This window comes from Gigantopelta aegis, chromosome 3 (genome assembly GCF_016097555.1).
Source record: "Gigantopelta aegis isolate Gae_Host chromosome 3, Gae_host_genome, whole genome shotgun sequence".
NCBI lineage: Eukaryota > Metazoa > Mollusca > Gastropoda > Neomphalida > Peltospiridae > Gigantopelta > Gigantopelta aegis.
In genome coordinates this window covers 4,585,141-4,599,985 of record NC_054701.1, presented here as the reverse complement: position 1 = coordinate 4,599,985, position 14,845 = coordinate 4,585,141, and the positions used below count along the sequence as shown (strand labels likewise).

The 14,845-nt window shown below is 35.8% G+C and overlaps 1 protein-coding gene across 1 annotated transcript in view; it reads right to left on the bottom strand.

Annotated features, from left to right (window-relative positions):
- Positions 1 to 7,650: 7,650 nt before the first annotated feature.
- The window catches only part of LOC121367414 (smoothelin-like protein 1), a 90,972-nt gene continuing 83,777 nt past the window's right edge, over positions 7,651 to 14,845 (bottom strand). The window contains exon 13 of the mRNA XM_041491569.1: positions 7,651 to 14,374. Coding sequence (XP_041347503.1) covers positions 14,227 to 14,374 — 148 coding nt within the window. The 3' untranslated portion in view covers positions 7,651 to 14,226. The remainder of the gene's footprint in view (positions 14,375 to 14,845) is intronic.

Below are 14,845 nucleotides of genomic sequence, written 5' to 3'. Positions count from 1 at the left end.
ATGGTAGCTCCACTCCCGTGGCTAGTGATATTCAACGTTGGGCTAGTAAATAACTACTGTTACCATGCCCGATGGCTAGTAAAAAAAAAGTTGTCAAATGCTGCATTAAGTCTATTTTGTAAATATGAATATCCTGTTCCCACTCCTACCTCCCCAATCTTAGTGTTTTTAAGTTCTATTTCCCTGTTTAGGTGCCATATCTGATTATTACTATTAGTGAAATTGTATTTACTTTTAGGTAAAGTAGGGCTAGTGGATTTTTAATCATGGCCAGTAAAATACATTAATTACTGAACCCATGGCTAGTGGATTTTATATAAAAAAAATTAGAAGCCCTGAAAAAGGTTAACTTAAAAAAAAAATCTGCCAAAACATTTGGGTATGGCGCCATACCCGTTTTGCCCTCTGGCAGAAACCCTGAGGTGGTACATGTATTGTGTATTTTTGTATCATTCTGAACAATTTGTTTGAATGGTTTGAAATTCTAGCATGACAGATGCATAACCGTGGATTCAAAAACGCCACCAGTTGGTCAGAAAAAGACAGATCATCCGTCGGACTGGTAGTTGCATTTTTTAACCCGTCCATCAGAATTTTTACTCTCATTTGGCGAGCAGACAAGTACTTTCCGCACACCTGGCCCCGTGCTTATAAACCTTAAAGTCGAGACTTTTAATAAAGTCCAGACTTTAACGTCATGGCAACGCCATTCAAATAGCATTACGTTAAAGTCTGGACTTTATTAAAGTCTACACTTTAAGTTTTATAAGCACGGGCCCTGGTCTTTTTAATTCTAGAAAGGCTTACTAAGATGTTTTTTTTAAATCAAACTGAAAATTCTAAAAAAAATTGTAAAACAACACTAAAATTCCCAGTCAAAGCAATGGTTGTCAAGTCAAATTTTAGAAGTAAAACCCTGTTATTACAGAGTTATGGCCCTTGACTTTAGCAGATACAAACATTAGTTTTTTTTAGACTTTTTGTGTGCAATGCCTCAAGATATCCAGCTGAAATTTTGTATATAGCTTTATGATGTTCTTGGGGTTGGGACATAACCAAGTGGTAAAGCGCTTGCCTGATGCGCAGTTGGTCTAGGATCGATCCTCGTCAGGGAGTCCATTGGGCTATTTTTTGTTCCAGGCAGTGCTCCACAACTGGTGTAACAAAGGCAGTGGTATGTACTATCCTGTGTGGGATGGTGCATAAAAAAGAGCCCTTGCTGCTAATTGAAAAGAGTAGCTCATGATGTGGCAACAGCGGGTTTCCTCACAATATCTGTGTAGTCCTTAACCATATATATAATAGTAATTTTTTTTTATAAAATGTGTTGAGTGCATCATTAAATAAAAATATTTTCTTCCTTATCATGTTCTGTTGCAGATCAAGTTTAACTTTCATAGCAATTTACGTAGACAATAATTTCTGATAATTAGTCATCAAAATTGTAGAACCTAAGGTTTGTTTTCCATTATTATGTGTATGTATCATACATTGTTACCATGATTAAAAAAGAAGAAATTCGGATGAATTCTGATGATACAAGGAAACTGAAAAAAGTTTTCTCATAAAACTTGAAATTCTGAGGCGTTGATTGGAAATTTTACTATTTATTTCAGATTCGAAAGCTCACAGGAATGGTATCCACAAACCCAAGTCCTACCGATGTCCATCTATGAAGGGTGTAAGTTGTTTTGTACATTAACGTCAGTTCATGTTTATATCCTCCATTAAAACACCTCTGAGGATTGATAATTTGCATAACCCATTTATGGCTTACTCGAGACCAAATTCATGTCGCCCATTTCCTTTTTGTGCAAGTGAGCATTAAAGTCACAATGGTAAAGTGTGTGCCAAAAATAACAAAAACTACTGAAATATTAAGCCTAAATTAGCTTGAAATAATTCAAAATGCATTTCTGAATATCTACCACTCTTCAAATCACTTCATTTCACATCCTCAATTAATGTGATCCTTAAAGATCTTGTTAATGCTCAGAACAATCAGACAAATGTTGTGCCCAAATTGGTGAGATCTGAATCCCTGGACTATGAAAGATCTGCCATATGTATGGGATGGTTGCCCAGCAGACAGCGGATTATTTTGTCAAAAGTATTTTCTGTGTAGTTAAAAACTTCTGATCCTTGTCTTTTGGCAATGTAAAATACTACAGGTTTTTTATATACCATCTATGATGGGTTGTATTATGGTATGGTGTTGTACGTCCATCTGTTAACTTTTTCATGTCTGGTTAGGTCACTGTGACTTACTTTTCATGGTCTACTGCACATAACAGTAAATCCTTGTCCAAACGGTATCTTGCATACAGATGCATTCAGGACCATCAAAGCTCGCGTGTAGAAACAACTTGGGATGGTGGTGTGTCGCATAGTAGGTCACTGTGACACAAATAAATCAGATAATTGTCTATATTTTGAAGATCATAGGAAAATCTTGTTTAGCCTTTGAAGAAGTCAGGAATGTTTACTGTTCATCCATCACATTACAAACATTTCACATAATTATAATTGAATCATACCGTAACATATTCATTAGTATCTATGGTTTTCCATCAAACTCCAGACGGGCTTAACATGTACCTCACCAGTACTCTTGTTTACCATTAGCTTACACATTGCTTGCAGTGTTTGTCTTAAATTATCACATTTGGCAAATCAACATGTTACTGATCCTGTTATTTGCGGTAGCTCAAAATTAATTTGATCCAAAATAAAAAAGCTACATACCTTGAAAACTCTGAACAGAAGTGTTGATAATTTGAGTTTTTAATGAATCTAATGACTATTTTTGGAGAACATTTTGTTTTTAAAATCTTGATTAGTGATATTTCTAGTCAACTGAAAATTGATCAGCATCAACTGTTTAATAGTTTAAAATTGTGTAGTGATCTCTGAAACATGGGTGCGAATCATGATGCGATGCTGAACAAAATGTTGCTTGAATATAAGTAATACTATGGTTTCAGGTTGATCCAAAGTTCTTGAAGAATCTGAAGTTCTCCAGGAAACACAACAAAAGAGGCAAAGTAGTGGCTGCTGTTGCTCCCACTGCAGATAAGGGCAAAAAATAGACTGGAACACTCGACATCACAGAGACTGGAACCTTTATCCAGTTGTCATCACTTGAAATATGTACATGTTGATGGGGAGACAACAATAAAGAAATAGGTCTCCAGCTGCTGTTGTGGTTTTTGTTTTCACATGGAGTATCTTCCATTTGTTTCCCCGACTGATACATGTGTGTGTGTGTGTGTGTGTGTGTGTGTGTGTGTGTGTGTGTGTGTGTGTGTGTGTGTGTGTGTGTGTGTGTGTGTGTGTGTGTGTGTGTGTGTGCTGTTCAGTAGGCTAAAACTCCCTGTAAGGCTGATGGGAGAACTTAATGTATTCATTCATTGATAGCTATTTTCATGCTAGTAGCCAATTAAGGTTCAAGTACACTGTCCTGGGCATACACCTCGGCTATCTGGGTTGTCTGTCCAGGATGGAGTCTGAGGGTTAATGAGCGAGGTTTTGTGTAGTGGTCTTACACCTAGCCATTTAATGAACGAATGTTTAACGACATCCTAACAAAATATACATCAGCTATTAGGTGTCCCAAAAGGTAAGTACATGTATATGGAAATATTTATACAATTATGTAAAAAACTTTAAAGAGTTGTAGGTAAAAGCACACTGCAGTACAAATATTGAGGTAAGTCTATTTTAAAATTTGGTATAGAAAGGCGTGTTTCTAGTCCTTAAACCACCTCTGGGTGGGAGCCAACACCTAAGAGCCGTATGTCCAATAATTGGTTAACGTGGCAGCCACAAGTTTCACAGCCTTTAACATTCCACTAATGGAACACCAATTGGGATGGGGGAAACCATTCAGTCTACAGACAGCATTTTTATTTGGTTCAATAGATGTAGACCATGAGATCCCGATCACATACACACAGATATGGGGCTTGATTTACATGAAACCAGAGTAGGAACTGTATTCTGAATACAATAATCCAGTCAGTCGTGACTTGTGACGGTTGTGACATGGCTTCACTCGAGGGGAGTGTGTTGTGGTGTTGGTAGCAGACATTTCCTTATAGCTAGTGGACATTTTTCTATTGGGTTGGGGGATTTTGCTCAGTCTGTAGAGGTACTTGTGTCTCAGTATCGAACCACCTTGGTGGATCCATTCAGCTGATTGGGGTTTTTTAAAGTTCCAACCAGTATACCATAACTGGTCAAAGGCTGTGGTATATGCTTTCCTGTTTATAGGAAAGTGCAGATAACGGATCCCTTGCTGCATTAGGAAAAGTTTAGCGGGTTTCCTCCGATGACTACGTGTCCTAATTACGAAATGTTTGACATCCAATAGCCAACGATTAATTAATGTGTTCTAGTGGTGTCGTTAAACAGAACAAAAAAAACTTTCCCATTTGGCTTAGCTGCTAGTCTCTGGTTCAAATCCCCTTGTAGACATTTAAAGAATGGGATACAGGTCAGGCCCAAAGTATAACCAGAAAGATCTACTAAATGTATAATTTTGTTACTAGTATATAATTTATTAAAGGAGGGGACAATTAAGGCATTTGGCCTGGTATGCATATTCAATGATATATAATGCACATATTGCTTAATATCAACAAGTATAATCATATAGTTGATGAAACGGTTAAATGTGATGGCTATTGTATATAACGGGCACATCTATTTTGTACCATACCAGTGAATATGCCCTCTGGCGAGCTGGTGGTTACGTAATACCTAACGTGTCACGTCAGGAATTAGTCTTCGAACTGAAGAAACAAAACATACCTGATTTTTGTGGATGCATCGCATTGTTCTGTAAGGATAGCCATCCCAGTAAGCAAGCAATAATTGTATATTATTTTTCAATACAAAATAAACCATTGTCAAAGTGTTGAAATAACTGTATTATGTTTTGTACATAAATTAACCCATGTACTGAAATAATAATCGGTGTTTTCTTGGTTAATTGGTATTTTCTTTCCGTGGCCTGTACCCGTGGTTCCTGATTGGCAGGTGTATATTTAGACAGTCCCCAGACACTGGCTATACACACTAAAAAGACTTCTCTTTTATTAAGATCACAGGGTATTGTGGTGTGATAACCGTACGGATACTCCTCAAATCGTAATGGACATTATCAGCCGTTGTGCTTTATTACTGTAAGTAATTCTGTAACCTCTTGATTAAGTAGACTTTCCCATCTAAAATCACAAAACTGACCAATTACGTCGTCCCAAAGAAAAGTATCGATCACTTGGGTATTTTGAGTGGTCGTTTTTGCTATAAGGAATGTACCCTACCAATAGGCCTAATAATATGCATTTTTTTCTTTGGGTTTTTAAAAAAAAAAGAAATATTTTAACTCCATTTCGTTCTGTTGATGCAAATTGAAATATACTAGTATTTAGTTAAATAGTTTATTATACTATCAAGTCATTTATGTTTTACAAGTCGGGTTGATGACAAAAAAAGAAACTCAAAAGGGTACAAATGGGTTATAACTCCGATTTTATGTTTCCTACCGGTTCATGCTTTGTGAATATAAGGTCATTGCATGTCCCAAACACATTCCCACGGTTACATTCGATAAAACGCAGCTACTGTACAATAAAGTTCCAAAATGTGAATATTCGCAAAAACGCAGCCACGTGCAAACCATGTCACCACTGCACGTGCGTTGTCTGCACATGCAACATGAACACCGACAGTATAAAAGTGCAGGGTGTTCGCTTGCCTGGCCTCTGTATCTGGCCGACAGTTGACAATCCAGGACATGCCACGTCTCGGTGAACCGCAGAGAAACAATGCCATCGGCCGACTAGACGCAGGCGAATCCAGAACGGCCGTTGCCAGGGCATTCCATGTGTCCCCAAGCACCATCTCCAGACTGGGGGACCGTTACCAGCAACATGGATCAACACGTGACCTCCCTAGATCCGGTCGACCACGGTTCACTACCCCCGGGCAGGACCGCTACATCCGGGTACGCCACCTTCGGGAACGATCGACTACTGCCACCTCCACAGCCGCAGCAATACCAGGTTTGCGCAGGATATCCGACCAGACCGTACGGAACCGCCTACGTGAGGTAGGAATTCGTGCCAGACGTCCAGTTCGAGGTGTCATCTTAACACCACAACACCGTCGACTCCGACTGCAGTGGTGCCAGATGCATCGACAATGGCCTCAACTGCGATGGAGACAGGTGTGGTTCAGTGACGAGTCCCGATTTCTGCTCCGACATCATGATGGAAGATGTCGCGTGTATAGGCGTCGTGGTGAACGTTATGCGGCAAACTGCGTGCAGGAAGTGGACAGATTCGGCGGGGGTAGTGTCATGGTGTGGGCAGCCATCTCACACACTGGCAGAACTGACCTGGTCCACGTGCAGGGCAACCTGAATGCACAGGGCTACATTGACCAGATCCTCCGGCCACACATCGTTCCAGTTATGGCCAACGCCAACGCAGTGTTCCAACATGACAACGCCAGGCCTCACACAGCACGTCTCACAACGGCTTTCCTACAGAACAACAACATTAATGTCCTTCCTTGGCCATCGATATCACCGGATTTGAAACCAATTGAGCATCTATGGGACGAGTTGGACCAACGCCTGCGACAGCGACAACCACAGCCCCAGACCCTGCCCGAGCTGGCAGCAACCTTGCAGGCCGAGTGGGCCACCATCCCCCGGGACGTCATCCGTACTCTGGTTGCTTCAATGGGCAGGCGGTGCCAGGCAGTTGTCAACACACGCGGAGGCCACACCCGGTATTGACTCCAGATGACCTTGACCTTGGTGGTGTGTCCTATCACTTACTCACAATGGACTAGAGTGAATTGTGAACAATCCTGCAACATTTGGTAATTATCGGACTCACCATTCAATAATTAAATCAATTCTCCAAATGTTACGACAATGTGGTTTTGCGTTTCTTCTTTTGAAGAGTATATATATATATTCTAAGTTCAAGGGCCATAACTCTGTAAAAAATTAGATCATAATGCTATATACAATATTTCAGCTCCGTATATTTGAGGCATTTAAAAAAATAAACCCCATCTGTAAAACTATGTGGGAAAGATGAACATGTAGTCGTAAGGACGGAGACGAAACATCTAGTTGCCTCCCTTGGACCAGTAGGGGACTAGTGATGTGCAGCTTCTCTATCCTGTTGTACTGATCTCCCACAAATGTCTAGTACGTGAAATCAAGTGAAGTGTTTTCTTTCACCTTCCATACATTATTAGGGGGCAGGATTTAGCTCCGTTGGTCGAGTGCTCGCTTAAGGTGCCTGCGTCGCATGATCGCACCTCCTCTGTGGATCTATTCAACTGATTGGGGTTTCTCGTTCTAACCAGTGCACAACTGGTCAAAGGTCATGGAATGTGCTTTCCTGTCTGTGGGAAAGCGCATATAAAAGATCCCTTGCTGCATTAGGACAAATGTAGCAGGTTTTTTCTGAAGACTATGAGTCAGAATTACCAAATGTTTGACATCCAATAGCGAAAGATTAATTAATCAATGTGCTCCAGTGGTGTTGTTAAACAAAACAAACTTTAAACTTTTCATAGATTATATTAATGATTTTACAAAACAAAGCAACAATAACACTGATCCTTTGCATAATATATTTCATTTATTTTTGTTTAAATATTAAAATATAGTGACAAACACAGAACAATGGTGTCGCTCTCTATTCTGCTGGTTCACAATACATCTAGTTTGTTAGCACTTTACAAGACTATCACATAAACATACACAGCTAAAACTGTGCAAGGGTTAACTTTGATTCAATGCTGTTTTCTTCTTCACTGAAAGACTAGATGTTAGATAGATTCTAAAACATAAAATAAAAACTTCCTATAGGTATTGAACTGCACAAGCAGTTTGTTGATACATTTAAATATATTTCGATAAAACAATCCATTTGCATATAAACAGCAAAATATACAGGTTTTTATGAAAACTAGGGTATCTGAATTCTACAGTGTATTCTTGTATAAACATAAAATGTAAGTTTGCCTTGCGGAAGGGGTGGTCTCTCTAAAATTATTGCAATGTTTTATTAGGTGAAAAAGTTACAAATGGGTTGAGTACAACCTAATGGACTTTTATGTGAAGAAACTCTTTTCTTCAGTACTCGTCTCTACAAGCTGAGAAATGGAAGTTCTCCTCTGCAAACTGGGCATCTGGCCAGGGCTTCTATTCTTTACAAATGTTATTTTATTGCTCTAGTCCATCTTTTTAGGGGTGGGGGTGGGGGATGGCATGATGCTTTATGAAATATTTATCCCATGATAGCCTCATTTAGGGTGGCCATGTTAAAGTTTTGTATAATAGGACAAAAACCTTATGTTATGATCCATATCTCACCCCACCCCTCGGTTCCTACTGGCCTGTTAGTGAAGCAGTTGATATGGGCTTTAACTAACACCTGACACTTTATTAAAGTTTTTTCTTCTTCATCAAATTAAACAATTTAAAGACTCCGTGACACGTGTGTCATATGGAGAAAAGTCGAGACCTGTTTACAATACGTAACACACAGCAATACATATATACACATTTAGGGTTTAAGCTGGATGCCAAAGATAATTAGCAATTTGGTGAATTTGATCAGAAAATCTAGCCAAATTAAAGTAACTGCATTTAGCTAAACAGAATTATTTTTTAAAATAGGTATACACCTACAAATAAGTTTGTGAATGAACTATTTGGTGAATTTGTAATAACATACATTCGCCACATTAAATTTTAATTAACATTTGGCAAACATCAGCTTAAACCCTGACATTATGATAAACTAATGACAGACGTCGGTGAAACAAGTCCAAGACAACAGATTAATTAATTAAACATACACAAGCAAGTATTAAGTTTAATGCATCATTGCTGACTTCACCAGTATATTAATGCATAGTCACATGAAGATTTTAACATCAACTTTACGTTTAAAAACAACACATTATCATAGGAAGGTAAGTGTATCTCATCTGGTGTTTTGTAATTTGAAAACTTTAAAAAAGTAATCATATTCAAACCTATAGTGTAATTTGTTTATTTGTTATGACACAAAAGATTGGAATACATTTTACTGAAACTACATTTTATAAATTGTACTTATAATATGAATTCCAAATACATGTATCATCTTAACATTCTAGGTTTAATGCAGAAGCATAGAGCTGGAAGTAGAAAGTAGTATACTATATTCTATACAAATATGCTGAATCTAAATGAATTGAGGGTTTTAAGTTGTTTATAGGCAGTGAATAATCTTTTAATTACTGTCACCAAAATGCTTTTTTAAACATTACTTTTAATTTTTAAAATATTCACAAAATAGATATAGTTTGCACATCAACAACATTCTTTGAGCAACAAAAAACAATCACATATAAAGAATATGGGTACTCTAACTTCAGACATCTTGTGTTTGAGCCTGCTAGGTTCATTAAAGGTTACAATTTAATAGTGGATTATTATTAGCTACAAATAATTTGTGTCACATTATTAATAATTTTGTATTGCAAATACCATATTTAATGTAACAGACACCTCTATTCAACAACACTTAAATGCATATTCATTATATAGTTTGAGTAAATCATTTCAAATTATTAAAACATAACTATACTTAATTTTAAAAAATAAAAACAATTGCCACTAAAGTGGACAATGGGTTTGGTAGGATTTTATAACTGCATTTAAAAATGTGGTTACATCGTCAAGAATTATGTGATAGAACATAAATGTTAAAATGTAATGTTACACAAATTCTACAATGAACAAATTAATATTTACAGAAAAAAACTTTATAACAATATTGCACTAAAATTATTTGACAAGTCTACCTGTCAAAGGTGTTGACACTGTATGAAGTGTAAAGGTTTTAATCTACATCCCTCAGTTAAAGTTCTTAAGTAATGACAAACTCTATAAGAGGAGGCAAGACACACTAGAAGGGTGGCTGCTTTATTGAGGTGTCTATTAGAGCAGGTTTGACTAAGGTTTGTCAATGCTATAGGTAACACAGCTTATGTTAGTGAAACCTCTAAATTTTACATTAGTTTTTTAATCTGGCAACACAAGCCAACTGACTATGTTATTATGCAGTCCTATAACCATGATTACAGTGAATAATTTATATACACTTAACCAAGTCTTATAATCATTCACAACTGTTTCATCTAAACTATAATACATATTTATATTTTTACTGATCTATAAAATAAAAACCCAAATTATCATTTTAAAGCAATTCCAAATACATATATGTATATGAAAATTTATTTGTAGAAAAAAACAACATGAACATTGACAGCGAATATTAACAGACAAAGATACACAGCCTGCATGCAGATTTGATCCAAGAGATGGATCAGAGATGAAAACATTTAAATTTCTGAATTCTTCTTATTCTTTGATAAAACATTCACATAAAATGATAGTCCCTAATTTTCAAGACTAATATTTCCTGGATTGTCCATCTTAAGGCTATTTCCACTGACAAGGATACATCCCCAGATTAATATTGGTTATCAGTGAAATATAGATCTAAGTAGCGTTTTTAAAAAGTTAACTGGTGGCTAAAACAGTTATTAGTAAAATACAGAGGTATACAGCATTTTAAGAGAAATAAACTGGTGGCTGAAACGTCACAACTGTAAGCCATTTAAGAATCATTTAATATTTTGGGTGTGGGCTCATAAAATGCACTACAAAGTATTAGAGGGAAAGAAATGCTACCACCATACTGGTATTATTAATGACACATACACAGCCTGGCAGTAAAATTGTCTGGAATTGTATCATATTTAAAGGACTATCCTGAGTATTCAACCCTAGCAATTTAGACTTCTGTTTGTTCCCCCAAACACACATTCTGCTTTTTCCTGGGTTTTTTTTTTTTAAACATTGTCTTACCCATAACATGTTTTAAATATAAAGCATTATGCAAATAACTACATTTGGAATAACTTCTGGCCGAATTATTTAAAAATTTGTTTGGCCATTGGAAGATATAATAATTTTGTACATTTGAATTTATTTTCGACAAAAACCAATATTAACTGAGAAATGTATTGATATTATAGAAATATTCATATTCTAAGCAAGAAAATGTAAGTAAATTGTAATTTTAATAATGATGAAATATTTTGTTTGCTGAAAACGTTTTAAAATGGCTTCCAACACAGGATCGCCCCTTTAATTTTATTATATTCAGCTGATGGAACATGTAAAGATATTAATAGTATTAGCAATTGTTAAGCTGCTGGACAGTGAAAACTCTGTTATAATACTAGTGTCTCTAAGAAATGAGTACTAGGAATAAGTATATAAGTAACTGAACAATTAATATCAGTTAAACATGTTTAGCACCGTACAATAGGAACAAAACCTTCAACTATTTACAACAATAAGATATCTATAAACATACAGCAGTGTGAACATGTATACAGCCAGTGCTTGGCTGTGCCCTACATACGAACACTTTGGTTTGCATAGATTGTGTTATTACAATCATTTCAGGCTTAATGCCCATATACATAGAACGTATATGTCCGACATTAAAGTTTTTAGGTATGCAAGGCCACCAATCTAGGCCCATGGCAAATATAGTAACATGTAAAGCAAAAGGTAACACTATTTTAATATACCAGTAATAATACATTTACACAATGTGTATTTTGAGATTGTCTATTATATTAAACTTTGTATGTATCAAGTACTATCGACATATATTCATCAATATTATTAAGAATTGAAATTTTAATTTGACATTGTTAACTTTGATGTTGAAAAAGTTATATAATTTATGCTTTATTTGTACCAGATATATACTTAAAATAAAACACTAGCTAATACCTGAGGTTTATATTTAAAAATATTATCGATTATTTTTTAAATTTGTTGCTAAATTGTAGGTTTATTATGTAATGGCTTTTTCACAGATACACAAGCACCACTTATCGTATTACACATTAGTACATACAAAATTATATAACTATGTTTTCTATAAGTTTGATTTTAATTATGCATTTACATTACTAACTGATAAACACTTTAACTATTACATCACAAAGCCATAACAATAAGTTTGAATAAACTTGCAGATTATAAATGCTTTAAAAAATTCTCACACTAACAACTATTAATATTGATATTATAACATCAATACAACGTTTTAGTGGGTAACATGCAAGATCTAAACTGTACACTCAAAAATCACAAGTCATGGCCAACAGCTAAATTATGTGCAGTGGCTTACAAACTAAAGTTATCAATATCATGATTTACTATCATGAACCGAGTCTAATGTATTAGCTTAAAACCTGTACAAGAATTGTAATAATTGACATAAACACTATATTATGTCCCTTCAACATTGCTATTGACATTTTAGAAGAGAAATGGTAAAACAGTGTAATATGATTGGCTAATATCCACAGTGAAATATCCTATCAAGGAAAGAGAAATATTGTGTTGACATTGGCACATTGTATCAGTGAGGTCCTGCTTGGGTTGAGGAGGGGTGCAGGTGGAAATATATTTGATACAACAAATTTTATAATAACAATAGTCTTGAGCTGTGTAAAAATAATAACACATAGGACAAGTTATTTAAAATGTTAATCTTATAAAAATAACTGTATAAATCATGTTTAAAATCTAACATTAAGGCACTTGCTTGTATTTAGGTTCTGCAAAAACATTTTAAAAACTGTTGTGAATCTAGTAAAATTTGAGATTAACTATTTATATTAATATAATTATATAGATGTAAAAGAAACATTATTAAAATAACATTGCTAAGGCACTTCCTAGCATTCATGTTTATTATAAACATTTGAAAATTTGAAAAAACATAGTGAAGACAATAAATATAAATTTCTGAAGTCTCTACAGTTTATAGCATACATACTGGTATTAAGGTACGGTATGTTATCAAAATTATTTGTCGTGTTTTGACTTTTCCTACCACAATGAGAAAAGCACCAATAAAATATAGACCAGAAGTACGTGGCTGGATCATATTATTATACGATTAATTCTGCTTCTGTATTCAACAGTATGTAATGTCTTTATGTACAACAACTGACAATTACTTACTATAATTATATATGCACATATCTCTTGTACAAACCTTTCTCAGATCAGTTTTGGTTAATATAAAACAAATGATGTGAGAAATTCTGAATGCAAACGTTATTTACATTCAAAAAGACACAGCAAACAAGAACTCATTCTGCTTGATTGTCGGACTTCAACATAACATCACAGACACGTCAAACTGCAGGCTCACTTTCAAAAAGAGATTTTCACACTTGTTTTGAAAATATGCATATCAACAGATTTTTGTAAGACTTTATTGTCCATACAATTTAAACAAATTAACGATGCTAAAATATAACAATCTCATCAACACTGTAACAACAGCTTGACATGACGTTCTTAGGGTTGGTAAAATTGGCAAAACGTTGTATAGCTATAGAGACCTATAGTGATAGATCCCTGCAAACCCATATCATAATGGCAGACCAATGTTTTGAAAACAAATATGCCAGTATTTAAAACCCCACATGGTCCCACATGAAAAGAAACAAACATGCCAGTATTTAAAACCCCACATGATCCCACATGAAAAGAAACAAAATTTGCTGCAAGCACAGATATTGAAAGCCCTATTTCTCATTGGTGGGTTTAATACGAGGCATAAACCTCAAACTATAACTCAGTCAGAGGTTGGCCCCATAACAGCCATGCTTGAATAGTGTTTTTGATGTAAGTATGCCAAAAATATCCTATACACTCAAATTATGCTCAGATATACTTGGTTTACAATGAATTGCCCATCATTTAAGAAAGAAATTCATGTGCAAAGTCATTGCATTGTAACAGATTTTGAGTGGAAATCAAAACTGACTAGTATATGTGAAACACTACCTTCAGTTCATTGTCTCTCAAAGAGAATTTAAACCATGAATCATTAATCAATGAGAAATTGAGCCTTACAGACTTACGAAAACTCCATTTAATAACTATCACCAAGTTTTCCTATTTGCTTGCTGCACAAGTGTACAAGAGAACGTAAGACAATGAGATGTGGCTATATGTGGTTAATGCCTTGAGAACACGTTACAAACACCACTGAAAACACAGACACAGTGAACAGCGTCGTCAGAGAAAGGTCACTCTGCAGCGGCCGCCTTGTTGGCGTCGTGGTCGCGCAGGTGTCGGTAGATGCTCTGTACGTACGTGAAGACACACTTCCAGTCCGGGTTCTTCATCTTCACCATATCGTCCGTGTCAAGCAGGGGAGCAATGTCCGCCTCTTTCCTGGCAAAATAAAACAGTTCTTCACAATTAAAACTTGACATCTCACCTCCCCATCGTGTAATATAATTTCCTAATGCAAACACAAACACAGCTCGCTTGCTATTAATGTATATTTTGATTGTCTTGACACGACAAACATGTTTTCTGTCATGTTTTTTTTAGCATATGTATAGACTAAAATGTAGAAGCAACAGCAAAACATTAACACAACCAGCCCAGACCTTTCCATTATCAAACACGTGGGGCATCATCACATGTTATCTCTGTCAATATCAAGGGTTTTCCCGAATTAAAAATGACCATTTAATCTGGAGCATACCATAACGGATTCATGCATGTTACTGCATTAACTTTATGTGATGAACCAATACCTATAACTAAGTACCTAACACAAAGATGGTGTCGGTTATAAACTGGCTGCTAGGTCGTCCTATTGTGTAACACTTCGGCTGACACATTTCGATCTCAAGC